The sequence below is a fragment of the Ptychodera flava genome, chromosome 5, assembly GCF_041260155.1.
Source record: "Ptychodera flava strain L36383 chromosome 5, AS_Pfla_20210202, whole genome shotgun sequence".
Taxonomy (NCBI): Eukaryota; Metazoa; Hemichordata; class Enteropneusta; family Ptychoderidae; genus Ptychodera; species Ptychodera flava.
This window is the reverse complement of record NC_091932.1, coordinates 23,285,152-23,312,071: the sequence shown is the minus strand read 5'-3', so window position 1 is coordinate 23,312,071 and position 26,920 is coordinate 23,285,152. Positions and strand designations below refer to the sequence as shown.

The window sequence follows — 26,920 nt, the reverse complement described above, 5'->3', positions numbered from 1 at the left end:
ATTCATCTTCCAGGAAGTACATCGTAATCGATGCATTTACATTCTCTTTTTATGGAAAGTCATGGCTGACTTAATTGGTCTACTACGATGTTGTCAAGAGTATTTATGTTGTGATGTGCATTTGACAATTTTGTCCAAGGAAATTCAATGTTATCCTGGGCATGCAGCATGTTGTCGTAGGCATTTAGTGTGTTTTCCTAGGCATTTAATATGTTTTCATAGGCAGTCAGTATGTTGTCCGTGGATGTCAATATGTTGTCCTAGGAATACAGAACATATTCTCATACGCTGAAAAATACTCACACAATTACTTTGTAAAATAACTAAAACAAAGAATAGGCGTCCCTATGATCGTCAATTCCAAAAGTGTCCCGTGTTTGCGGATCAATCTTTCAACAAAATACACGAGAGAGGGTAGACTGTCATTTCGATATTAAATTACAAATCATTTCGAAGAAGTACAGTCAGGTTACAATATGACATCCATTTTGATTGTTTTTAACGCAGCATAATGTAACATTTTTATTTTCTAGCGATAAGTAGCGTATTTTATTATTCAGAAAGACTTGTCAATGAAATAATAAATCTGATGCTGACACTTGTCAATTGAAAATAAAGTTTTATGATGACCTAGATGTTCCTTTCTCTATGGAACCATAACTCAATTAAATTATTATAGTAATATGAAAGTAATTTTTATATACACATATCAAGTCGCCAATGGGTTATTGAGACTAAGTCTGTCTTTTCGTCTGGAATATGAATCATCAAAACTCGTTACTACATCATATTCGCCGATATGATATCCGTAAAGTCAACTTTAACGGATTTAAAAAAAAAGACGATTATTCAAAGTATTGTTTACAGTCTTTCATGAATTACAGTGACGATTCCAATACGTATAACAATAATGGTTCCTACGAGGTTATAAAAATGAATGACATTTATTTATTCCGATCCAAAAACTAATCACGTCATTTTCTAAACCACTTGCAAATCGCTTTCCGTCCTGAGCTATTGGGCACATCTCTCGGGTGTTTATAAGTAATTCAGCCAGCAAATTCTATATATATACGATCTTGAACATCTTGCAGAGGTTAAATGTTCAGACAATATTAAGTTACTAGCAACAGAATGAAAAGCATGCCCGCAATTCGAACTTTTTATAACATTGGCAAAATAAAAAAATGTTTCCTGCAGCATAGTTAGGAAAAACACGAAAATCGCTTAGATACATTACTATACTGTTAGTGACTATACTATACTCAATTGATTTCAGCTCATTGTGTTTCAAATAACGCAGAGAGCAAAATGTACAGGGTTGAGAGGATAATTGGTTAACTACCATTACAAGAAATGTTATTTTCTTGTCCGCCAACTACGCAACTTTACCAAGGACATATCTATGCTAAAATTGATTCCCATATCAAAACCTACATTACATGTAGAACTGAAACGAAATGTTCATTATTAATTTTTTAGATAATCAAGAGACAATTTGCAAGCATCATTGTCCAGGAAGACTTGACGAAACAAGTTAACACATCTTTATCAAGTACAATCAAAACTCTTTAATATCTTCGTTCATCGATTTGAAATTATATTGCGTTCTGCGTTACCATCGAACTTCAAATCCATGTACATTGAAGGTGCATTGATTTTTTCGCCGATTAGTTCCATGTAAGTGCTCTCTTTAAACGACGGCGACCGTGCGTCGGCGTAGGTATTGCCTTCATGAACTTCTTGAGTACATGTACTACTACGTTTCCTGTAAAAGGAAATAAAATTTGTTTATGTTTTCATAATCGTGATGTTATCACTGCTTATTTACACATTAATTCACTGTTGTTCAGTGGTTACCTGATTAACATGATTATGCAGAGCGAAGAGAACACTGCAGATCGAATTCATTTACGGTTTGCTACATCATCACTGCATTTCGATTTCTCTTCGTCGAACAACTCTCGCCATGGGGATATGAGTGGTTATATAGAGTCACTAATTATGGATTCTGTTTACCTGAGTCGTATCTTTTGTAAGACGATACATATCATAACATAACTGTATTTTATTGCTGATAACGATAAATGACATGAGGGAGATGTTATTTCAAAACTTAGTCAAGACGTTTTGTGTAATTCAACCTCGGGGAAGTTTTACTAGTTGACTAGAGAGATGAACGATGTAAGGCGGCAAAAGCAGTGCCTGTTGATAATATTGTTATTATTAATAGTCGCGCCAGCAGCTTACTAACTACGCATGCGCAGGTTCATAATATTCTATGGGAGTAACGGGAAGTGTACAGGACTAAATTCATGGGTACCGTCATGCTTTTGAGTGCACGTAAATAAACAATACGAAGCGTGTAATGTATCATAATAAGATGCCATTATGAAATATATCTCTTTTATTAGCCAGTAAGTGTTATTATCCACCTTGTCTCTAATAAAAAATACCGTTACTTTGACGCCTGAAAAATAGAAAAAGATAGAAAACTGTCGTGCATATGAACGAGGATATACGCAAGGAATGCTGGGATTGAATTTTACAAAAAAGTGCCCTGTGTGTCAATAGATGCAAAATGTAAGTTTTTAGACGGAACCCTAGTTTTCAGCTTTCAATTGGAAATTGGGCAGTGCAGCAAAATACGTCCCTTATTAAACACAATATGTTGTTAATATGGTAAAAATTGCCAATTGATCAGCTTGAGCGGAGATACCCTTATTTGCATATTTAATGTAGAATTTCGTTCAAATGGAAGCGATGAGGGCGCTGTTCACTTGACCGTTAGTGTGATTTTTCCTGTTTTTTGGGGGCGATTTCAGCCCATTTTTTCCCAACAAACGATGTCAGAGACGTTTCTATGGTCATATAAAGCAGGTAAGTTTGTGCCTATGAATTTTTATCGACTTCTACGGCTTACTTTTGGTGCTATTGTGTATTTTCGATCTATGGCTCGCTAAATATAGGCCTACCATTTTGACTGCCGCACTACATGAACAGCTGATTATTGTGAATATTTTACAGAGTTAGACAGTCTAATCATTATTTAAGCCCCCTAACTTAGTTTTATTCTTGTTCATGCCCTGCAAATCACTGCTTTGGCCCCGTAGAGTCGTACAACGTCCCGCCATCAGAAGACAAGATGGCCGCTTAGAGTGAGGAACGTGTCGCACTCCGCTGACGCCTTGCTCACGTTTACAAATTATTTAGGCCCAAAGATTGCAACAATATCACATATTTTACTGTTGTCAATCCAACTTATGTTATATTTGATACTTGGGTTACTATTTCGCGGTAGTGCTCGTAGGCCTTGGCTACCGATAGGTCCACAGGCAATGCAGGCGAACCGCTAGCCGTCCACTGATACAATGAAAAACTTGTTTGAGGATACTTTATCATTGTGAGATTGTGACTGCCAGTATATCCAGATTTTACCCGCAGTAACGGATAGTCACAGTATTCTGTTGTCAGTTTGAAGATAAAATATCCAATATTTATTTTTCTAGTTAGTTGTAGATGTACCGGTAGTTCTTTTTGGTAGCAGGGGTTGTCTATAATTCACGTCTATTGTGTAGATCAAAGCGTGCAATGGCAAACGTTGACCTCCCCATGCGTAGTTAAACCAGTAGTCTTGACCTGTTTTATGATAATATATTATAGGAAGTTGATACTGATATATTTTATTTGATTTTTGCTTGTTTTCAGACCAGTTTGTCACATCAGCTAACAGTGGAGAGATCTAGTGTTATAATATCAGCAGTCTATGTTGAAAGATCTTTCACTTTGTTATATTTCACTTTGATATTGGTGTAGCAATGTTTACCAAACGAATAAAACAGAGTTTATCTCTGAGTAACTCTAGTAAAGATAGTCTGAATAAAATTCTAAGTCTTTATCGCTGTGTTGGAAAAGATCAGCGTGACATTGACAAGGTTGTGTGTAGATCACAGACAATTGCACAACAGAAAGTGGTGTCTCTGCTTAAAGTTTCATGCAAGGTCACAAAGAAAAATGTCAAAGCATGTCAGCATCGGCACATAAAACAGTACTGTATATTTATAAAGAAAATAACACAGTACTATAAAGGTAAATTTCAAAATAAAATGGAGAGAGGTGTACACAGTACTCAACCTTGTGATGAAAGCTGTTCACAACAAAGTGATGGTGAACATTGTGAGAGAGAACAGTGTGAGAGTGAAAAGATAGATGAGTGCAAAGGAAAAAGTGATGAAGAAGTAGGAGGTGAGAGTGAACATTTATATTATAACCTTGACTGTAAGGATGAAAATGATGCAAAGTGTGATAGCATGGAAAGTAATAAAATTAGTTGCAATGAGTACAGCATCAATATTGATGTTGATGGCAAAGTCATAAATGCAAGTGTACCCTCACTGGACATTTCCTGCTTGAAGGAGTACATTGCTGGCAAACTTCGGTGGACAAAAAAAACTTTCATTTGACATTGTATGGAAAAATCATACATGACAATATTCCTTGGCCACTTACAGAATCACTTGTGCTTGTTATAAGAGGTCTGGGTGGAGGAAAGGTAATGGCTCATCCTGAAAAAGTATCATGTGGCCCCTGTATTAAATGTAGAAGTGTCACATCATCCAGATGGTATCACAAAATTGGGAAACATCAAGAATATAAGGATTGGTTGCTTGAAACACACAACATAAGTGAAACTGATTGCCTGTGTTCATCATGTGACAGGCAACTTGACAGAGACAGCAATTCTCAGACAGTCAAAATTGATAAAAGAAAGCGAAAAGAGGGTCAGTGTTTTGTCTGTTCTGATGCAAGTACAATAACAACTTCAGTTGATGATAAAATGCTCTTTGTTGCATTATTTAATCTTCAAATGGGTAGTGATACACTCAAAAACATTCCTGACACACATTATCAGACTTGGAGAAGGAGACATGAATTCAGATGTATCATGCCTGAATGTAACAAAATCATCAGAGGAACACCAAGACACCCACCTAGTGTAGACCTCCTCTCTCAATATTTTACAGACCAAGGTGATTACCTCAACTTAATTTTAAAAGAGGATAGCACACTTTGTCAGTCATGTTTCATGAAGCTGTATCACACTGTAGAAAGATTGAGAAGACAAAACAGTGGAACCGTATCAGACCAGTCAGATTTAGTGACGTTGGTGGATGAAGTGAAAGAGAGATTACAAAATTATGACCCAAATGGTGACATAGTGTCAGTGGTCCAAGATGAAATGCTGGTATTTGTTGGCATTAAACTTTTGAACAATGAGCCTTTCCCTTTGGTAGAGGCAAAGGAAAAATATATTCAGGTTTTATCAGCATTGTATAGCAAAAGAAATAACAATGCTGAACCATTCACTGATCATGCAAATAAAAGTTTTGTGTCATTTAAATTTGAGATAGGAAATGAGTTTAAACACCATGTGGCATTTTCTACCATGAAAGAAAGAAATAAAATCATTTGTAAGTATGGTACTCTGGTTCTCAGGTTTGGGGGCTAATATCCGTAATATTTTACATAAACAACATTACAACTCTAAAGCTAATATTAATAATTTAGAAGACAACTGCCAAGTACTGCAAGACAAGTTGAGAAATGGAATCAGTGTCAATAGTCAAAGTTCTATAGCAATGTTAAGAATAACAGCTGATGAATTGAGAGAAAAAATGCGCAAGTTAGCTGGTATTATGAAGGAAAAATACAAATCCCAAGATTTATCAAATATCAATTTCATGTCAGTAATCAAAGATCTTGACCCAGTTCTTTGGAATTTTGTTTTTATCATAACTAGCAGCCAAAATGATTATATGGAGATTTTCCGCAAGTCATTCAAGTGGAATGAACATTATTTTGGATTCTACCATGAAGAATCTAAGAACAAGCACAGACAAGTACTCAGCACTTTGTTTAATATTTGTCATCTTTTATATCTTAGTGACAGTCAATGTTCCTATCCCCTTCCTGTACTACTTGGTGATACTCTTACAGCCTATGGTTGCTCTACACAGTTGACTGAAATAATGAATGCATTTGGGGTTACAACTTCATGTGATACATCTCGGGATCACATGAACACTATTGTATCTAAAATATTAACAGATCAGTTTGAAAGTAGCTTTACTCCTGAGCATTTGCTGTAGCCTCCCTTGACAACATTGATATTTGCCAACCACATGCAGGAATTTCACCATTTGATAAAAGTAGGGGCATTCATGCCACATCTTACCAAGCTGTGGAACCAAAACCTGTGACAAATAAAATTGGTGTGGTGATTACATCCAAGGCAGCACAAGAGATCGTGACATTTCTGAACTGCGTGTAATACAGGTACCTACAGATAACAATTCTTTATATCACCGTGTGTACCAGTTTGCTGTAGTTATGAATTAAGAACCTGTGAAAGAGATTCAAGTTTCAAACCTGTTAACAAGGAACTTGCTGATCTTGAAATTGCTTTAGTTGGAAATATTAGAAAGCTTGTTGCAAATGAATTACAAACAGACCACTGCATTGATTTCTTTGAAGATAAAATCCAGAATCTGAGCAGCTTTTTCTTTTGACCCCAAGATATCCTGATTTTATGGCTCTGGCTGATTCTATCAGGAATACAACAGCACCTGGTGATTACACTGACCTAGTTTGTTTGGCATATTTCTTGAAATGTCCAATAAAGTGTATTCTCAGTCAGGACAGAAGTTGCTCTGTCAGTTTGGCCAGAAATATGCAGGTGTTGAACCATTCTATGTCAGGAGACAATGTTTTGGGAATTATTCTTGCTTGTTTCTAATGACAGATTTAATGATAAGTCACCATTATTTGACATGTGCAATGAATCTGTATTAAAGCCATGGTACTGTGTGGACATTCGTCTGTTGCCTCCCACTGTCACATGTCTGACGTTTGATGAAGTCTTTGGTAGTGGTTTGTTCTGTGCTGATGAAGCAAATTCTGATGAAAAAAAATAAAACAGACCTGGACGTAGGCCCATCAAAGCCAAAAAAGAGGAGAAAAACAAGTTTGTTAAAAGACCTAAAAGAAAACATTGACAGAAGTCAGCATTTTTTGCCAGCAACAGGAATGAGGCGACTTACACCCTCAATATCTAGCACCTCAGCTGATGATTTTGAAATGAGTGCTGCAGAAATAAAAGAGATGGATATTATTAATAGTAATTGTTTCTACTACTGCCTACAAAAACATACACTGCACTCACTAACTTCAGAGATAGTGTCTCCTAATCTGAAGGAATTTGTTTCAAGAGGTCATGACACTAACACTGAAAGGTCAAAGTAATCTATTTAGGAGTACTGAATGAGCCTTGTGACTGCTTTGAAACTGTTAAACATGTTCTTGAAAAACTCCATTCAATCTTCAAAATTGGTGTAAGATTGAAATATTTGGTGGTTGTAGGAGATGGAAAAACCTATGAAATTCTCCAAAAGATGAAAGCTGAATATGCAGAAGAACTCCACTGGTTGATCTGTTTCCAAGGAGACTGGCATTTACTTAAAAACACCCAGCCAGTCTTGTTTAAAATCTATATGAAAGCTGGCCTAAAAGAGATTGCCAAAATGACTTACAAGGAGGAGGGTTTACTGACAAATTTACTGAAGTGTCAGAATTTCAAACGCTGTCATGCATTTGTCCTCCAAGTTTGGGAGGCATTCTACCGTTATCAAATTGCTGAATTCTTTAAATTCAGGCAGAACAGTGAATATGAACAATGTCAACTTGACAGTAAAGCAATTTTAGAAACTGTTTTGCCATCAACACTGGACAGTGAAAATGCTTCAAAAGTAGGAGACACAGAAAGACTGAAAAGTGTAATTGAAGCTCTTCAGACAAACTTAATTGGCCTACATGATGATTTTCGGGGTTTTGTCAAACAAATGAGCAGTAAAGATGACACTTTCAAATTTTGGTCTTACTTTGTGCATAGAGATGGAATGGCTTATGTAAGTCTTTATCTGGCTTTCAGAAGTTCAAACTGGGATTTGAGACTTGGTGCAATAAAAAAATTGGCCCCATTATTCCATGCCTATGACCGAACTACCTACCTAAGGCTAGTGCCTCAGCATTTGATGGACTTGCTTTCTGCACCCAACAGTGTTTTGCACCATCTTAAAAATGGGGGATTCAGTTTTTCTGTTACTGGCCTATCATGGAAAGAATTAGCACTGGATGAGGCCCATGAGTCTCTCATTAATTTGAGTGTCAAGAATGCAGTGAATAAGCCCTCTCCAGATACATTAGACAATACAGCAGTATTTTTACCCTACAGAGCAAACTGTTTGGACAATATTAAGTCTCAAATCAAACCATCCAAATACCGTGACCCTACTGATGCAACTCAGTTGACGCTTGGGAGAAACAGGGAAGCAAAGGCGAAGAAAGAAACTTATGAACTATTATGTAAAAAATATCTTCGAAAAGTTTCTGCCTCTGCTGTATTCAACTGTACTGTAACTGAAAACAGGGGTTTGTTTAAACTGTTTTCTGGAGAATGTGCAAGTGGGGCAGTATATGAAGATTTATTGAACTTTTATGACATTGGAAAAACTGCGTATTCCAACTATGTTTCTTCACGGATATTAAATACGCCAAGTGCACAAGTACCTGTTCGAATGAAGAAACTGAAAACTTTTCAATGCAAAAAGTAAACAAAAAGAAAGTAAGAACGAGTGACCAAGACAAGAAACTTATTGACCAATGTCTTAAACGACAAATGCTTTTTTCAATCAAATCTGGCACACCAATTGAGGGTTTCAAGCAGTTTATTGCACTACCCAGAGCAATTTGCAAGGCTGATGGTACTATGTACCACCAGGGTACAAAATCTAATGCAACAAAAAACAATAAAAGTCAGATATGAAAAGAGAAGATTTTTAGTGAAACATTGCCAAACACTTGGAAATCTGACCTAGTTATTTTGGAAGGCATGTTTGCTATACAATCAGCTCCAATTAGAAGTCATCATAAGACACTGCAGGATTATTTTTTGTATATTATCCGTAGGTGGATTTTACCCCATTTTAGACACGGTTGTAGGGCTGTCCATTTTCTCTTTGACGATCCAAATGCAATTTCTGCTGATCAGCCAAGTCCCAAGGAATTAGAACGTCTAAGGAGAGATGACAGAATGATAAACAAAAAAGGTTAAAATGTACACAGATCTCAAGTTAGATTCACCTATTCCCAAAGAACCATGGATGACATTTATTGGGGAAAGGTCAAACAAAAGAGCCCTTATATGCCTCCTTTGTGCTGAACTGCCCATGCTAATAAAGCCTCATTTGGGAATGATGCAAACATTTCTGGTTGCAGGAGGTTTTAATGGTGAAAATAAAGGAAAGGCATTGAAATAAGCAGCAATTCTGATTTAATAGAAAACAGAGCATTTCTGTGCAATCATGAAGAAGCAGATACTCGGATTTGGCTGCATGCTATCAAAGCCAAAGAAACAAAACTACTTATATTTTCACCTGATACTGATATTTATCATATTGGCTTACACTATATGGAATCAGAATTGGTGTATTTTGACCAAAATGATCAACAAGTCAAACAGAAGGAAATATATGTACAATTGAGTGCTGTGCCAGGTAATTTGTCATACCTAAATATGAATTCCTTCTGGATTGCATAAAAAGAGATGCTGATTTAAGTGACATCAGCCCAATGGACAGAGCTAGTACTATGCAGGCTATTTACATATCATCTGGTTGCGACTATATTCTATTTTTTGCAGGGTTAGGGAAAGCAGCATTTCTTAACACCTTTTACCAATATGCATCCTTTATAGGTGGCCTGAATGATGACAGTGCTGAAACTGGTCTCTTAGCATTCTATAGATTGATTGGGTCTGTATACTATAAAAAAAATAACGTAGAATTTGCATCCGAGTATACAAGTCCTGGTGACCTATTTAAGTGTATCAAACAAGACAGTATATGTTCAAATAGACGTATACCATTTAGGACATAAGTTTGTGTCCTAAACCCCAGCGTCGCTCACGTTGATTGGTAGGTCTTATGTCCCTATGTCCCATCTGCGTTCATTCATTGGCTGCCTATATGTCCTCAAGTCTCATTAATATTTACTGTTCCGAATCCAATTCATTCATTGGCCGCCTTATGTTCTTGTCCCTGCCTCACTTTCGAGTGTTACTTGTCTCGCTCTGCCATGTGCGTATTACTGTAATGTACAAATGTATCTGCGCGTTTAGCAAAGCAGTCCAAGACTCCAGGTGTTATTTCATTCATCACTTTCGAACAATGACTGACAGTAACCTTTGTGAAGCCGGCAATTATGATGGATTCAAGCACAACGTATCACCATGACACTCTTCGGTCAAATACGCACCTCTTTACGATTACTAAATGGTCATATAATCCACCCCCCGTCTTTGTTTGTCTCTGTGGTTACCGCAGCTCCTCTACCAAAAGCATAGTCAACATAACGAAAAAAAGAAAATCGTATTACTGCATGACCTCTATAATACCAATTTCTGTGTGTGCGCGCGCACACACACACACACACACACACACACACACACACACAATGTCGGCGTAGTTGCTTACTTCAATAGTACAAAACACACGGAAAATGTGTCATTATTTATTTCAAAGGCCTTCGCTTGTATATTTGCGTCAGAAGTCAACGCAAGACACGATACAATCTGATATGTCGTTGGGCTAGGAATGTGCATACTTTAAGCATAATAGGCATAAACCAACGTGGTTAGAACATAAGTATCAACAATAATATAACAGGGGCAGCAACATTCGCCAGAAATTAAAAAGAATTCCTCCGTTGAAGGTATCGTGTTCTTTTTCAAAGTCTAAAGTTTATTCGGGAAACGCGCGGCATCTAGCAGGGTTGTTTCTGATTGCCCGGAGTTTTGTCAAAGTAACTTCAAACAGGTGCACAACAGGCGCATGAATTGCCCTCCACAGCTAATGTCTTGTAATCTTTGTTTCGCATCGAACGGATCACAAGCAGATTTACCTTGCTCATTTCGATGATATATGTACACCAACATTGGATCTGTAGACGATTGCGAAAATAATCATCAACAGACGTGAATGTCTGAACAAACTAATGAGCTAGTCTAATTAAAGATGCTGACTACGTTATACATGTACATGGATCATCTGGAATCAATGATGCAGTCCGTTATTGTCAATTCGGAATTATAGGGAAATGAGCTGTAACTTTTGACTATTTTTTCAGTATTTTAATTCTGTAAATCTACTATAGTTTCTCATCCTAATACCTGTGCTGTGCTAATTTAAAGTGTCCATTACTCTGCTTGTCAACACACCCAGTACATGTGTAATGACCATTGTTATTGTTGATAAATGATTCTAGTCCGGACTTGAATTCAGCATTCAACAATAATGCCTGATTATATCCATGTAGACTGCATCGACAAGGTATGCACTTGTTATTTATTTCATCATAGCCCAGGGATTAACACCAGAAACTGGAGTCAAAACGGAGAAAAATACCGAAAAAAGCTAAATGGGGCAGCCAATGGAGCTTTAATACACAATCCGATGGCAAGCATTTTGTTTTACAAATGAACCTGTAGCTGAAGAGTGTAACTACAAAGTTGTATATTTTTCATATGGTAAGAAGCAGCGTATTTTTACTGACAGAAATATTTACAGCTAATAAGACCAATATTTTCACGTGTCACATGTCAACGTGTCAGGGAATGCAGACAACTTTGATGCCGGAGCTTCCTGACAATGAGATTAAGTGAAGCGCAGGTGCAAAGAAAAATTTGTCTTCACAAACGTTGTGCCTACGCTCTAGCTGTCTGGTAATGATTGGCTAGGCTCGCAGATGCGTTACAGTAATAAGCACATGGCCGAACGAGACAAGAAACACTCGAAAGTGAGGCAGGGACAAGAACATATGGCGGCCAATGAATGAGTTGCATTCGGAACAGTAAATATTAATGAGACTTGAGGACATAAAGGCAGCCAATGAATGAACGCAAATGGGACATAGGGACATAAGACCTACCAATCAACGTGAGCGACGCTGGGGTTTAGGACACAAATTTATGTCCTAAATGATATACGTCTAGTGTAACTTAATTACACTGCAAATGGCTAGATAAAATAAGGGATACAATACATGTTAGAATACGGTCAGAGGATGAAATTCCACCAACATCAACAGCCCTTAAGCTTCATTAGCAAAGGAGTTGCTTTGTTGCTCAAATTTGGAGCCAGTCTCATAAATCAACCATAAGCTTACCTGATTACAATGAATTAGGGTTTCTAGTGAGAAATAATGCATTGAAGATCTTATGGGATACAGAATAAGCCATAAGGGGTGTGAAGATACAGTATTGTATTACACAAAGGGATGTGGTTGTAAGTCTGGGTGTAAGAGTAGGGTTTGTAGTTGCGTTAAACGGAATGCAAAATGTGGGCCTGGATGCAGATGTGTTCAATGTATGAACTCGATGGACGCTGGAGATGTGGATGAGATAAATGATATAGTAATGGAAGAAATTAATTTTACATCAAGCGACAGTGATATAGAAGAAATTCAAGAAATTATTGAAGAAGAATATGAGGTAGCAGAAGCAAACGTGGTAGAGTTATCAGATGAAAGTGAAAATGTAGAATGTGAAGAAAATAGTTTATAATATACAGGGGTGGATTACAATGTACAGATAAATGATAGTTTTACAAACTCAGAATAATCAATAATCAATGTTTCCATGATGAAGAAAGAATGCCATTGCAGTGGAAAAAGATTCATTTAAAAAACTACACAACTGCCTGTTGCATACGAAATCGCATCGTTTAAGTTAATATATCACTGTTCAGTAACCATGTTTCAACTCGTCAATGTTGACTGAAGTCCGATAGCATAAAGGCGAGTTTCGCCGTATTAACTGCCATAGCGTTGTACGCATGTACACGCGTACACGTATACACTGGGCTGTACGATCGGCCTTGAACGGTAACAGCACATACATGGCATCGTGAAATCATGCCGCAAATATAGGCGCACCGTCAGAAATTCACGAAACTTGGTACAAGCGTTGTTCAATAGCAAGTGGTTTGGCACAACAAGTATTATTTTTGTTCAAGACCTGTATCAGTGTGTTTTGGGTCACAGTCTAAAAATAGCACACAGCTGAGAGGTATAAACCATCATGGCAACGTACGAATTCAGTTGTCAATTATCATTAGTATTTATTTCTATCATGCCTAGATACGATGAAATTACTCTCAAAAGTGTACATTACCTCATAGCTTGTTCAATTTCGCATTAAATAATCATTATTTGTGAGCTTTCGAGCCCATTTTCACAAGCATGTCGCTCGAACGACGTGAACTCCGCCATATTGCTTGTTTACATTCAGAACGAGGCTCTGCAGCCTATTGAATTATGCAAATTTCTATACGTCCGCTTAAGCTGTGATGTTCAACATTTTTACACATTAAACAGAAAATCTATACCTGCAGAGTTTGACATCGTGTACGTGTGTGAACTGTTTTCACCAGGTAAACATATATAGCCAGTAACAAATTAATTCTATTTTATCCTTCACTATTACTTATCATGAATCAACAACCGTGACAAATGTAATCTGAACCTCTGGCGCGACGCCTAGGGCTGAGGCCGATATGATATCATTATACAAAGGATTACATCATTCCCATTCCCCCTTAATTATTCAGCAAAAACAAGCGTTCGCTTGCAGAAAACAAACAAAACAAAAACAAACAAACTACAGATTGTTTACAGTATACATTGTTTTTGTCACCATATGAATTCTAGTCAGGGCTGAATTTCGGTCGTCCGCTGTGACATCAATTTAATACAAAGCCATTGTTTAACAATTAACAGTAAGACTAATAAGCAAGCCTTCACAGGTAAACAGCTATTCTCTATATTAATACGCATTAGAACCATGATGGTATATACATCATCATCACTTCTGATCAGTTGTTGTTTTAGGCTAAGTGCTTCAAATTTATGAATTCTCAAAGTGTTAGCAATACTGTCCTTGTCGATACAATATATCCTACTGTTTTTACTTTCGGGAAAGCAAAAACTGAATATAGCGGCTTACCTCTTCCTGCAAACAACTGCTGCTACGACAGTGGTAATGATGATCCCTGCTGTAATAAATGCGACAGAAATACCGACGGCTATACCTGTGTGTATAGAACATAATATATTTGTTCGCTTACTGCGTTTGTAGAATACAACCTTACTTGAACCATCACTCCTATCATGGAAATCGCAATTGCAACTTTTCAGTCGTTAAGGGAGACAATTGTAATTTAACGTTGCTCGTAGAACTTAGAGTTGTGTTAATATGACGTTGAACTAGTCTAATAATCTAATGTTATTGGATTATGGATTGGTATGATTGCGAATATTTCATTCACAGTAATACATTACCAGGTCCATGGGACACTTGTGATTTACAAATTTAGGTAGGACCATCCTAAACCACTGATAATAAGTGGTGGTAACAGGTGTTTGGAATGGGTAAGCATACCTTATTAGCATACTACACCCGTCAGGATTGGTCCCAAAATTGTCTAATATTGTATGAGAATGACACACTACATGAACAACTGTAATAAGTCAAAGCAGAGAATGATGTCGCTAATCATTTGAGTGAGGTGTTATATTTGGCCACAATGTCGTCATATCGAACGTAGAACTTTTTGAAAGTTCTCATGAGTTTTTCTGATGTGTATCCCTGTCTCACTAGTTTTGATGCAAATGAGCTGTGTCTCATTTGAAAATCAAATGAAATTAAATAATGCCTATTGAAATCGACTCAATATCTGCCTCAGACAAAATCAGCTTATATAGAAAGCCAGGTACCAGTTTCTCATCAAAACGTCTCATCAGACGTTGCACTGTGAACATCGTATTGGCTTAAATGGTTGCAAACTTTATCGAAGGTGAACGTTTGTAATGAATGCAGGTGGCGTCATTTTCTATCACCAATAACGTTTTTCTTATCACTCAAGCACGTTGTAATTCCAAGCTATTTTGAAAGTAACAAATAAACATGTAATTCTTTGTTATTTTCAATCTTTTTCTCTGATTACTTGAAGTCAGTGGTTGACGGTGATAGAATATCTTTCTTGACGGAATGAGAGCTAAGTAAAGAAGACGGTATACTGTGATCGTCACAAAATCGCTTTCAGAATACCTTTATGATAAGGGGTACTATGGGACTCTATACGACATGAAACTTAAGTAGCTTACGGCATATATTGCATAAGCCCTTGCAATTGTTTTGTACTGTGGTCTCATTTATCGGCAATTTTGCATTTCGACAATTTAAATTGATCTGCAGATGCCATTGTGAAAATATTAAATGTTACCTCGAAATTAGAGATGTACGCACAAGCAAACGTTAGAGCTATCCGCACAACCAAAAGTTCGCGTCCAGTGATTTTTGTGCTCATGGACGTGTTTGTTTTTATTTCTCGTGTAACTAATCCGGAAACTGAGATTACTTGCACAGAGTAGACAATAAAAAACCGAAGCACGGCGCGTAAGGAGTAAAGTCGTGTGTAAAACCTTGGCAGTGCCAAACAATGAGAAGGGAAATTTTAAGGCTACGGGGGCCATGCTGTTTATATAGGGGTAGGGGAAAACTGGTGGGTGCAGGGAGGAATTTTTCTGGCGAAAAGAGTAGGAAATTGAAATCTACTCTGTTCAAAACACTCCAAAGTATCGACTGGTCGACTGTCGCTGACCAAATTCACTTACAAATGTCTGATATCCAATACCTAACCGAGAATATTAGCCTATTTAAAGGGACAAAGTCGGTCATTTTTCATGAATTTTGTTTGATACAATATACTACTTATATTGTTGACATGTTAAAAGATACTGAATGAATGGGTGATCATGCATATATTTGACCCTGGTAAGTTTTTTGTAGCGAAGTGTCAAATCGAAATTGAATGTTAATGACACGACTATGAAGCGATACTGTGAAGTATAATTAATACAGTGATACAATGAAGTGTGATTAATATGTCTTGTTACAAGAAAAAGGAAGTTCTCTATAATGCAGCTGCTACTTCGAGTGCTTTATAGAGGAAATACGATGCGGTAAATTAAGAATATTACTCAATGCCTAAATTCTCTACCTGTGCTTTGTCTCTCAATATTCCTATCGTATTCGCCTGTTTGCGATGTTGCTGAGGAAGACAGGAGGGTTGGTGTATGGGCTGCAGTCGCAGACTGAGGGAGTCTGTACGAGTTCGGTGAGCTGTTGGGTCGCCACCCTGCGTCTTTTCAAAAAAGCCAAAATAGATCATAGAATTAAAAAAAATCTCACAATAATTTGACAGATTAAAAAATCTTGGCAAATGCAATATTAAAATCATGCAAAGTAGACTTTATATGCAGTGAACATTAAATCTTTTTCCATCTTGATTGAACAAACTCTCGCGGTAATTGTAGTAACAAATACAAGTAAATAATGAAATAATGAAATATCCATTTACAGTTTTCACAGAACTGTCCAGTGTAACCTGGTTTACATTCGCAGAAAAGGGTATCATTTTCCTGTCTGCAAGTCCCATTGTTTTCGCACAGTGACATATTCTCACACGTCAGTCCTGTCAACAAAGAAGATAATTTAATCATTAGAAGCACTGCAATTCCTTCTATCTTACTAATGGCAAACAAATAAATAGACAAGCAAATAAGCAAATTAACAAAACAAACAAACAACATCATCAACAACAGCAGCACCACCACCACCACCACCACCTCCTACAAACATTCTAGCTTTGAAGCAGTGGTCAAAATAGGTCGCTCGCTCCAAAGCGGCCCAAACTTATAATATTATAATTTTCCTCAGAGTTGTATCACTGTATCTCAGTGTCCTAAGTTATCTTCATACGCAGCACCTTTGCGTTGACTTTCCGAGTGCTTATATGCCTATCAGCAGAAACAAGCGCCTTTTGAGGGAAAAGACAACATGGGCATAATCACAGAAATACACGTTATTTGAAAAAGATATGAAAGACGTTGGCAGGATTCGGTTTACTAGCCACCCCTATCTTCCCGTGCCTCTTACCATACGGTTATTTTTTATCCCGGACTCTGATCCATGAAATAGATTATCGGTTTATTGGGATATGATATGACGTGAATGAATAACTTACTGTGTTCACAGGTGTAGCCATGATAACCTGGGGGACACTCACAATAAAATGTGTCATCCATTCCACCACTAATGGATTCACAGGTACCATTGTTCTCACATGGGTTACTGAGGCACACATTAATTTTCTCTTCGCATGTTGGCCCTTTCCAGCCCTCTGTACATACACACATCTCGACTCCGCCTTCTTTGTAACATGTTCCGTTGTTTTGACAATTGTTGTGGTCACATTCCCCAGGTATAAAGGCTGGAATAAAAAAGGTCCCCGTGAAAAATAGGAAACAAATAATACATGGATCGATAGGTAAGTTATATACAAAGTTACGTACGATGGGCACATGTTTTGCGTCGATAGTCTGATTGGACAACCATTTTCAGAAACTGGTTGTCCAATAAGCAGATCAAAGCAGTGATAAATGGCAATTTGCTATCCCCTGCGGACAAGTAGCGACTGAATGTATCCAGTACCATTTTTGGTCAGTCAATTCTTTTATGAGAAGACTAACATTACATGGCTCTGAAATGATAATACCTTGAATTGACCCGATGTCATAACTAATCACAATAAGGATGATATAAGTATATCTTTAAATACAAACACAATATCTGCCTTTCTTGACCTGCCGTAATGCGTACTTCGACAACCTTAGTTGCACCTTGATAAGCGCTTTTAGTTACTCGTAATTTTAGTGAAAATGTTCAAATTGAAATTAGTAGTCTCACCTTTGTAGAATACAGCAAAACCTTTATCATGGTGAAAATGACTTGTCGAGAATTCAACCCTCAGGACATTATTAGTCGTAAATCCGATCCAATAGTCCATTACGCCTCGTATTCCGCTGTTTTGAGTAAGTTTCACTTTATTTCCGCTTCTACCATCGATGTTATAGAAAGACACCTGATCATTGTAGTAAAATCCGCCTGCACCCAAATACAGCATCCTAAGTGTTACATTGATAATTTCACCTGGTTCCGCTTCAACATACCAGTTGCAGTCATACCAACCGGGATAGTCGTCCGGGAAATCTGGAGACACTATCCAACCCTCCTCGACTGTGATGCTAATACGTCCACACTCTCCAAGTGTAGCTGTGGATCACATATCACAACACTCGTGTTATAAAGTAGACATTATACATATGACAGATTATATATTTCCACAATCGGTGTAGACTAAGCAGTCATTTCAGTGCCGCAACATATGAAAAGCATTGCTGTGTGAAATCACTTCAACTGAAAACACATTGAAAGTTTTATTCTTAAATGCAAATACGACCTTACTTTCATATACTGGACTCTCATTTTCGCCACCACATGCTTGGGTTTCGTCTCCTTTACAGGCTTCATCACAGTACCAGTTATCTAAGCTGTCGGTATCGTCAGGGGACTCGTTTCCGCAATGACAGTTCTATCCTTCAAGGCATGCGAAGTTCCGTTTTTTATCTCGACAATGCTTGAGACACGTTTGAATTGTCATACTAGTTCTATTAATCTCGTTTGCGCCACACACATTGTTACCGTAACAGCCTTTATAACCCGGAACTAGATATCAGAAACAAGTGCAAAATACATTGTTAACAAGTCTTCTTAGATGACTATCATTTCCACTTTTGAAAAATGTTGACTTAGTTGCTGATGAACTATTTACAGTATTTTATCTGACATGTAGCAGAGAAATTACGTGGATGAAATGTGGCCTCTATAATTCTGGAGCATGACACACATGAATGCCGCAGTCCGCAGTACGTCATTGATTCCTTAAAGGGACAAAGTCGGCCATTTTTCATGAATTTCGTTTGATACGAGATAATACTTATATTGTTTGAAATGTTGAAAGATACTGAATGGGTGACCATGCATATATTCGACCCCTATTTTAGGCAAATTAAATGAAACCATAGCGAAAATGAATTAATGGTCATGACAATAAATTCATTTTCGCAATGGTTTCATTTATCTTCTCTAAACTGGGGTCGGCTATATGCATGGTCGCCTATTCATTATGTTTCAACATGTCAAACAATATAATTAGTATCTCGTATCAAATAAAATTCGTTGAAAAATGGCCTACTTGTCCCTTTAATTCGAATTCTACATAGAAGAGAATGTGAACAATTTTTCCAGAGATTTCCATCCATACAGAGAACAAGACGAGTAAAACTAAAGTATCTTTTGATTTATACAAAGCCATGCCGGTATGACAACGATGGAGCTGTTCATCGCAGACGTATACAACAACGCATACCTTCATGTCTTTGACGGCGTCAGCTCTTAATTTTTCTCCCAGTAACAATTTTATCGTTAGGTAGCTTTCAGTAATCACAGGGGGATGGGCCGAGGGAATTCCGTGCGAATCTGTACTGTAAAATGTGACCTCATCCTCCCATCCTCTTGTCTAAAATGTAACCCTCCCCTTGTCCGACATTCTAAAACTTCCCCCTCCCCCTAAATCACTACATATTCTCGCAAGGAATAACTGAACCAGTATCAGCTAATTTACCTAACAATTGGTTTAATGTAAGTTAGGACAGAAAGTACAGGGGGAGACTGGCGTTTTGGGAGGGAGGATCACAATTTATTACGCAAGCATTTTTGAAGGGTCATACATTTGTGGGAGGGTCACCATATTTTGCGCAACTAAAAGACGGCAAGACGAGGGTGATACAGTACTGCGCCAATAATTATCAAATCATAATACATGGGAGTCTATCAGGCAAACTATTGACAAGTTCCCCACAAAACAAGCTTTATAACTTTATATATGTTTGATAATACATGTCAATGTATTTTGCATGAAGTGGGAAGTAAAACGTACATGCGTGGACAAGAAATTGGATTTTGGAATTTCACCGACATGTTGATGCACCATACATGTTGGTCTATGAGGAAACTATGAATTTTTTTTCAATACAACGCTAGGTAAATTTGTGTATTTATGTATACTTGATTATTGATATCAATGTACTTGATTAGACTAAGGTTGTTACAAGTGGATGTTTGTGAAAAAAATTGGACTTTGGAATTTCACCGAAATCTTGATTCTCTATAGATGGTGGTCTATGATGGGGAAACTATTAATATTTTTCCGATACAAACCTAGGCAAATTACAAATGGATGCGCGTACAAGAAATTGGATTTCGGAATTTCACTGAAATGTTGATTCACTATAAATGGTAGTCTATGAGAGAACTATGGTCAATTTTTTCCAATATGAAGCAAAACTAACAATATCTGTGCATTTATAGACATTTGATAATTAATATACACTCGGCCACCTCTCTCACATGTTTTCATCTCTTGTCTTTCATCGGGGTGTTTAATGTAGGATACCACCGCATCTTCTTTGCTTTTGAAGCTTGTTGATAATGTGTATGTATATAAAGATTCAATGTATTTCGTCAATTATTTCCTATTGAGGAAACATCACTTGCACAATAGGAGGTTTGGTCTTAACATCAGCTTCTGTTAAAGATGACCCTTCCCAAGATAGGGTTATACAAATATTCCTACCCCTGGACAGTTTTATAAAAAGTGACCCTCCCCGGCTCAATCCCACCTTTAATTACTGTAGGCCCCTTGGGCTGCATTCACAAACACCTAAGGGGTGGGGAGAATCTAACAAAGCGTTTAAGACTCTCAAATGCCCCCTAACAAACTCACAAGCATGGCAAGCAAGGGAACTCAAACAAATTATACAAAGGGTAATACTATGAACCATATCATACAACGACATTCGCCGTGATTGTTTCCTTGTTGAAGCAATAGCCCCTGCTTCAGGTAAATATATATAGGCATACACGAGACATGGATACAACACGCAACGTATGGCACGGGCAGCTTGGCGAGTGCTATATGGAGCGAATCCGAAACGAGTGTATACCCGCCTGCAATGGGAGTTATTACTGTAATATAATGTAAAATCAACATTTGTGTCTTTGGTGTGAAAAGATATTTCATCCGTAATTTTAGCGGAAAAACGGTAAAAGCAGAATGAAGTATCGATCGATCGTCGTCAAACAGAAATTCATCACCAGGGACAGAGTATTGTCGACAGGAAGGATACATAGCACGCATACTCCTCTATATTAGTGAAAATGACGCAGACGATAAAAGAGTGAAAACGCTATTTTGACTAAGCGCAAGCAAAGGCTCTTAATTAATTGTAATTAGGCTATTATCTTTTACCTAAGCTCTAACTGAACGCTGATATTTTCTGCTATCTCAACGCTCTCTGTCTCCGCTTTTTTTCCTCTATGATATAAATGGGCGTGTAGGTCTGGTGAAACTTTTTGTACCACGGCCGGCGTGAGCCCTCGTCGGATGAGAACGACAAATTGGCGTGACCGACGTGCGGATATGACATAATTTCCGATCCACTTGTGCGTAAAAATACTGAATCGCATATCACAAAACTTGCCCACGTCAAATATTAATTGCCTTTGTGGTTTTGGTCGATGCTGTCCTGATCTAGTAGGTGAATTTGTAGACTTGTGTTACCAAAAGCCACTGTGTGCAAGGTTTTTTTCAATATTCACCTATACTATCAAGTAATGCTACTGCTAATACTACACCTTCACTTGTTTCAAAAGTAATGAGTAGTCTCTGAAAGAACAAATTAAGAATGAGTATCCTGTGAAAGAACAAATTAAGATCAAAGTTGCGATTGCCATATACTTACAATTACAGTAGACGCCAGCGGCATTTTCCTGGCTACAGTCAGTAGTATCGCTTCTGAAATCGCATTTAAGTATGCTTGTTTCATTTCCTAAACAGTTCACATCATTCATCGACATCTCAGTGTCTTCGTTTCCTGGGAAAGGAGCACCCTTTCCAGACTCTGACAATGCTGGACGCATAGCACCTGTCAAACCTATAGATATTAAAGAAAGATGTGATATAAAACAAAAGAGCAATGTGGATAGGTCAATTGAAGTATTTACATCAAGAATCTGAATTTATACAGGCCAGATATACCATATAAATGCTGAAATTTTTGCAGAAAAAGCCTATGTTGCATTTACAGGAACTTTGGCTTTATTTCTGGCGGACAGTATAAACCAAAAAATATTTCTATTTTCATTGATAATGTTGTTTCTATCACTGTTTCAATGTTGTTGTGGAAAGATGAACGCTTAAATTTGTACATACACTATGTAAATGCCGTAAAAGGAGAAATTGGACAGTTGAATTAAAAGAGCAAAATAATCTGCGAGCCTTAGGCATCGGCTCATAATGTAGTGTACTGAATGTAAATTTGCAAGCGACAAACTTGTTTTGTATAACGTCTTGATTTAAATTCCTTTGCTCATTCGCATATGTTATTTTACTATAACTGACTCGCATAAATTGTGCAAGAGATCACTATACTAAACGTTTAATTGGCTGTGTATGTGGTTGGCCTTCCCTAACAACGTTAACTCCACACAAGAAGTATTGTGACTTCCGCACAATGCCTATACCCACACTGCCTGATGCACATTCCGCGCATTCTTAAACTCTCTTTTCAGGGATAAATTGGGATCAAGGGAGTGGCAATACTGAAGTAGAGATTACGTTTGAAAGGACAAGTTACACCGTCTCTTCGTGCTTGCGCTTTCTACATTGATATTCCCTTTAGAAGTTCAGTCAAATGATAAAGATAATTAGAAATGGCGTGCAACAACATTGACTCCACTGATTTGTACCTGTTGAACAATTTTTCACTCCGCCTGTGATATAAAATATTGACTCTGCTGGCGCTGCAAAAATTAAAAGTGTAAAACTCAAATAGATGAGAGGGGGTTCTGCTTAGGGTTCTGTATGTTTAATTTCAAAATGACAACAGCTATTGAATCAACAATCATTGTAAATCATCACAACTTTATTCCCCCTGGACAAGAAACGAACTTGTGTGGTCTGTGCGATTGTATTATTTGTAAGGGAACTGGAACTGTAAACTTGCCTTTGCCAAACTTGTGTTACAGTATCAGTCTTACTTGTGTTAATGATTTTTCACTTACTACGGGCTTTATTTCTGAATAACTCGATTCATAACGACAATTCAGAATTTGCTAAATACGCCAACATAATGGTAGGTTTTGTCCTTACCTATTTCTTTGCAAACGACTTCTGCATCTTTGATATCCCATCCTTCGTCACACACAGCTCCCCATTGTCCATTCAAGAAAACCTCAACGCGGCCCTCAAAGGGAGTCGTCCCATCCTTCAGTCTTACCAAATTGTCTGGAATTGGTTATTTAATCAGCGTGTGAGAGTTTGACACTAGCAATGCCATTCCTTCTGAGGAGAAAGGACATTTTGTATACTTACCATTGCATAATGCTCTAGCGCGAGGTAAGATCTATTTTGAGTCGGTTTTATGTTATATGGCTGACACTCAACCGGATTGGATTACATGAATGAAATTGCAGAAGTTGCCAAAATGCTTGCGAGTCAATGATACCGGATGGCACTTTTCAAGAAAGAGTTGCATGCATCCGGACTACGCTGTAGAATCAGATATATACAACCACATTATATACAGCTGTCATTTATAGTGCTGCGAGACTGAGGCGATGCCTTCAAAATAGAGGAAACGATACCACCTATTTTAGAGATACTGTAGGGTGTGTGTTTATAAACAAATAGGCGTATATTTGAAACACGGCGACATTTTGCAGACATTGACCTTTGGAGGCCAAGGGAAGATGACATCGACAGCTCATCACAAATTGTGAAAATATTCCCCTTCTGCCGACTGTTTTCCTCTCGCCAAAGCCTCCATATGACAAACCATCCGCTAACTTTCCTTTTAATAGGTTGACTCTCCTGCTTAACTATTTTGCTTCATTCAACGAGATCATGCAACTGAATTTCAGTGCCTTGCTTGCTATGAGCCTCTCTAAAGTTGTCGCTAAAAAGCTGCTCATCGATGACAATCATGCTGCTTGTCTGCCCTTCCCACTACCCTGCATACACTATGAGAAAACCTCAAGCAAGCGTGTGCGATAAGAAACTGATTGCAAATATACCCTTTTGAACAAATAGACTTTTTGGCAACTCCGAGTTTTCACAATCAGAGATGAACGTTTGCTGTTATGAGAAGACATGAAGGACGAACGTACAACACAAGCGACTTGCCTGCCAGCCGATAAGACAGCGGGAGTCATGGAGAGAAGAAGATCTTTCTTCAGTTGTTTCGATAGGAATTTTTTGTGGTGTTTGTTATGATTCTATTGCAATAAACTAAATTCATCCATGGTCAATCTGTAGACAGCATTGTACCAAAATTAATGACGTGTCTATACAGTTCATGTTCAAGATCATATGATACTTAGGATCCCCTAATCTAAAGCGTAGACACTAAATTGTAAATATTCAGCATGTCCCCTTTAGGGATGTTGAAGTGCTAACGTCACAAATGCAACAGACCGTCAATTGCGCACCCGTAAAGCATTATTCACACCTAATTCTGAATCTTTTGAGACTTTCTATTGATGGAACCAAGTTTGAATGTTCACAGTAAAATAGCGCATGTCGTACATTTGCCTTGCTCGGCACGAGCACGCGCTACGAGCGATCACGCGCTACGATATAACGTGGTTGACTCAACTAAGGGACCGTTTAGTTTTTACGGCCGGGGGGGGCGGCAAAATCGGGGGGGGTCATCGTAATTTTGGAATCCGCAAAGGGGGGTCATCGCTTTTTTACTGGTAGGAAAGGGGGGTCACCAATTTTCAAAAACATAATACCAACAATAAAGTTCACTTTATGCCATGGCCATGATCGACCCTCTTTACCGGCGGGCCGCCTTCGGCGGCCCAATACAATAAATATACATTATGTATTACCCATGACCCTCTTAACGGGCAGACGCCTTTGGCGGCCCACTCGAATTAGGTTTACTTCATGCAATGCCCATGATCAGACCCTCTTTACAAGCGGGCCGCCTGCGTGGCCCACTACAATAAATTGACTTTATGTAATACCCCACGGCAAACTTACTGTCAAATTCCCAATTGAAGCCGCGGCTTGTATTAGAAACATTTTTGAGGGACCCCTGGGATCACACACTGAATAATGGTAATGGCCGCGCGCCTTCAGCGGCCCTGTCCAGTAAAGTCTACTTTATGCAATAGCCATGATCGACCCTCTTTACCGGCGGGCCACCTTTGGTGGCCCACTAGAATAAAGTTGACTTTACGTAATGGCCCATGACCCTCTTAACCGGAGGGCTGCCTTTGGCGAACCACTCCAATAAAGTTTACTTTATACAATGTCCATGGACATGAGTTGTCTATGGAAATGAAGTTAAAAATTGCCTTACAGTCGTCCTAATTAACAGACGTTTCAATGGATGTGGCTGAGAAGTTTGTGCACTGGCATCTCTGCTACATGAATAAAGTGCGCCGCGTACCGGAGTTCAAATCCAAACCATGGAGGTAAATTTGACATAATTATGGGTTTTGGTTATTTTTCAGGGGGGGGGGTCATCAATTTTTTCCTCTGACAAAGGGGGGTCATCTTTTTTTCACAAAAAATGCAGGGGGGTCTATATTTTTTTGAACACCGGCGACAAGATTTTGCCGCCCCCCCCCCCCAGGCCGTAAAAACTGAACGCTCCCTAAATGCAAGTTAAGGACGTTGAATAAGCGGATACACAGGACAGTGCGCTTGGGGCTCTCGAAGCTTGAGTTAGAGTCAGGTTTTATTCATGGCTACCATTGGACACATCACTTGAGTCGATAGCCGTGACCGAGCTCCATTCAGTTTGGCTTACGCGACGGTGTAACCACTGTCCTTTGTGTCGAAATCGGCCAGCGGGACCCTTGCAGCAACATGGAATGCTTGACGTAACATACACATGCCCTTATCTCAGGAGATATTTATTCAACCTTAAATTCGTTTCATGTCAAAAAAGTTGATTTTAATATGGCAGACCTCAAATTCTGGTTTTCGCGATAGAGGTTCTTGACATTAAATGTTTACGTGATGTAGTTGGTTTGTTCTCCTTTGGAAGTTGTCCAAAGTCAATCACATGTCCTTTCCCGAGTATCCATAAATCAATTGTCCTTTCCCGAGTTCCCATAAAGCGGGCGTGTGCGTATTCTTAGGGCGCTTTGTAACACAGTCAGTTACAGATAAAGATGACAAAAAACTGGTTTAAGTAAAACCTTTGCTGCTGTCTCTTCAAGTTATATTTTATTTGACAATCTGAACAGTTCCAGTTTGCTGGCAAAACCCACACTCATTATTTGCCATTACCAACAGTTTACACAATACACGATAATGTTAAACTGTAATAATGTAGTTATCATTTCCACCATTGACTGAACATTTAAAAAAAATCTATATTCAAGCTCACTCTGACAAACGTAAGAATACACTTACTGGTACTACGGACGTAGATGATGTTAACGCTCAAAGCCGCTACAATGAGTATAAAATGGCGGCGCAGATATCTCCTCGATGAAAACGTCACACCTTCCATAGGCACGTAGGCTGGGATTACAGTATCAAGGAAGGTATACCCAATTGCAAGCTGTCGCAACCAAGTCCTCACCAAAACACCGTATCGTCACACTTCACAGCGGTCCTATCAAACTTGAGCAGGGTATCGCAGAACTGTTATTTTGTTGATATCACAGTGCTTTCAAAACGTTTTATTACAGGTAAATAAGGTTTCACATGGCATTTTTATTACTTCCTCGTTTGAGTTGACCCGAAAGCTGAGGGTCATGCAT

General features: G+C 38.2%; 1 protein-coding gene across 2 annotated transcripts; it reads right to left on the bottom strand.

Annotated features, from left to right (window-relative positions):
• Nucleotides 1-277: 277 nt before the first annotated feature.
• On the bottom strand, nt 278-26,920 carry LOC139133307 (protocadherin Fat 3-like). Of its 2 annotated transcripts, XM_070699840.1 has the most exons (10): nt 26,568-26,920; nt 23,286-23,420; nt 21,877-22,068; nt 18,479-18,739; nt 17,921-18,286; nt 17,199-17,444; nt 16,533-16,646; nt 16,173-16,310; nt 14,117-14,201; nt 278-1,768 (listed from the first exon to the last, which is right to left on the bottom strand). In XM_070699840.1, exons 5-10 carry the CDS (start codon nt 18,135-18,137, stop codon nt 1,585-1,587), a joined length of 984 nt encoding a protein of 327 aa, XP_070555941.1. In that variant the 5' UTR covers nt 18,138-18,286; nt 18,479-18,739; nt 21,877-22,068; nt 23,286-23,420; nt 26,568-26,920; the 3' UTR covers nt 278-1,584. The 2 variants fall into 2 exon arrangements, with proteins under 2 accessions (XP_070555941.1, XP_070555942.1); XM_070699841.1 differs by lacking the exon at nt 23,286-23,420 and having other exon boundaries at nt 26,568-26,907.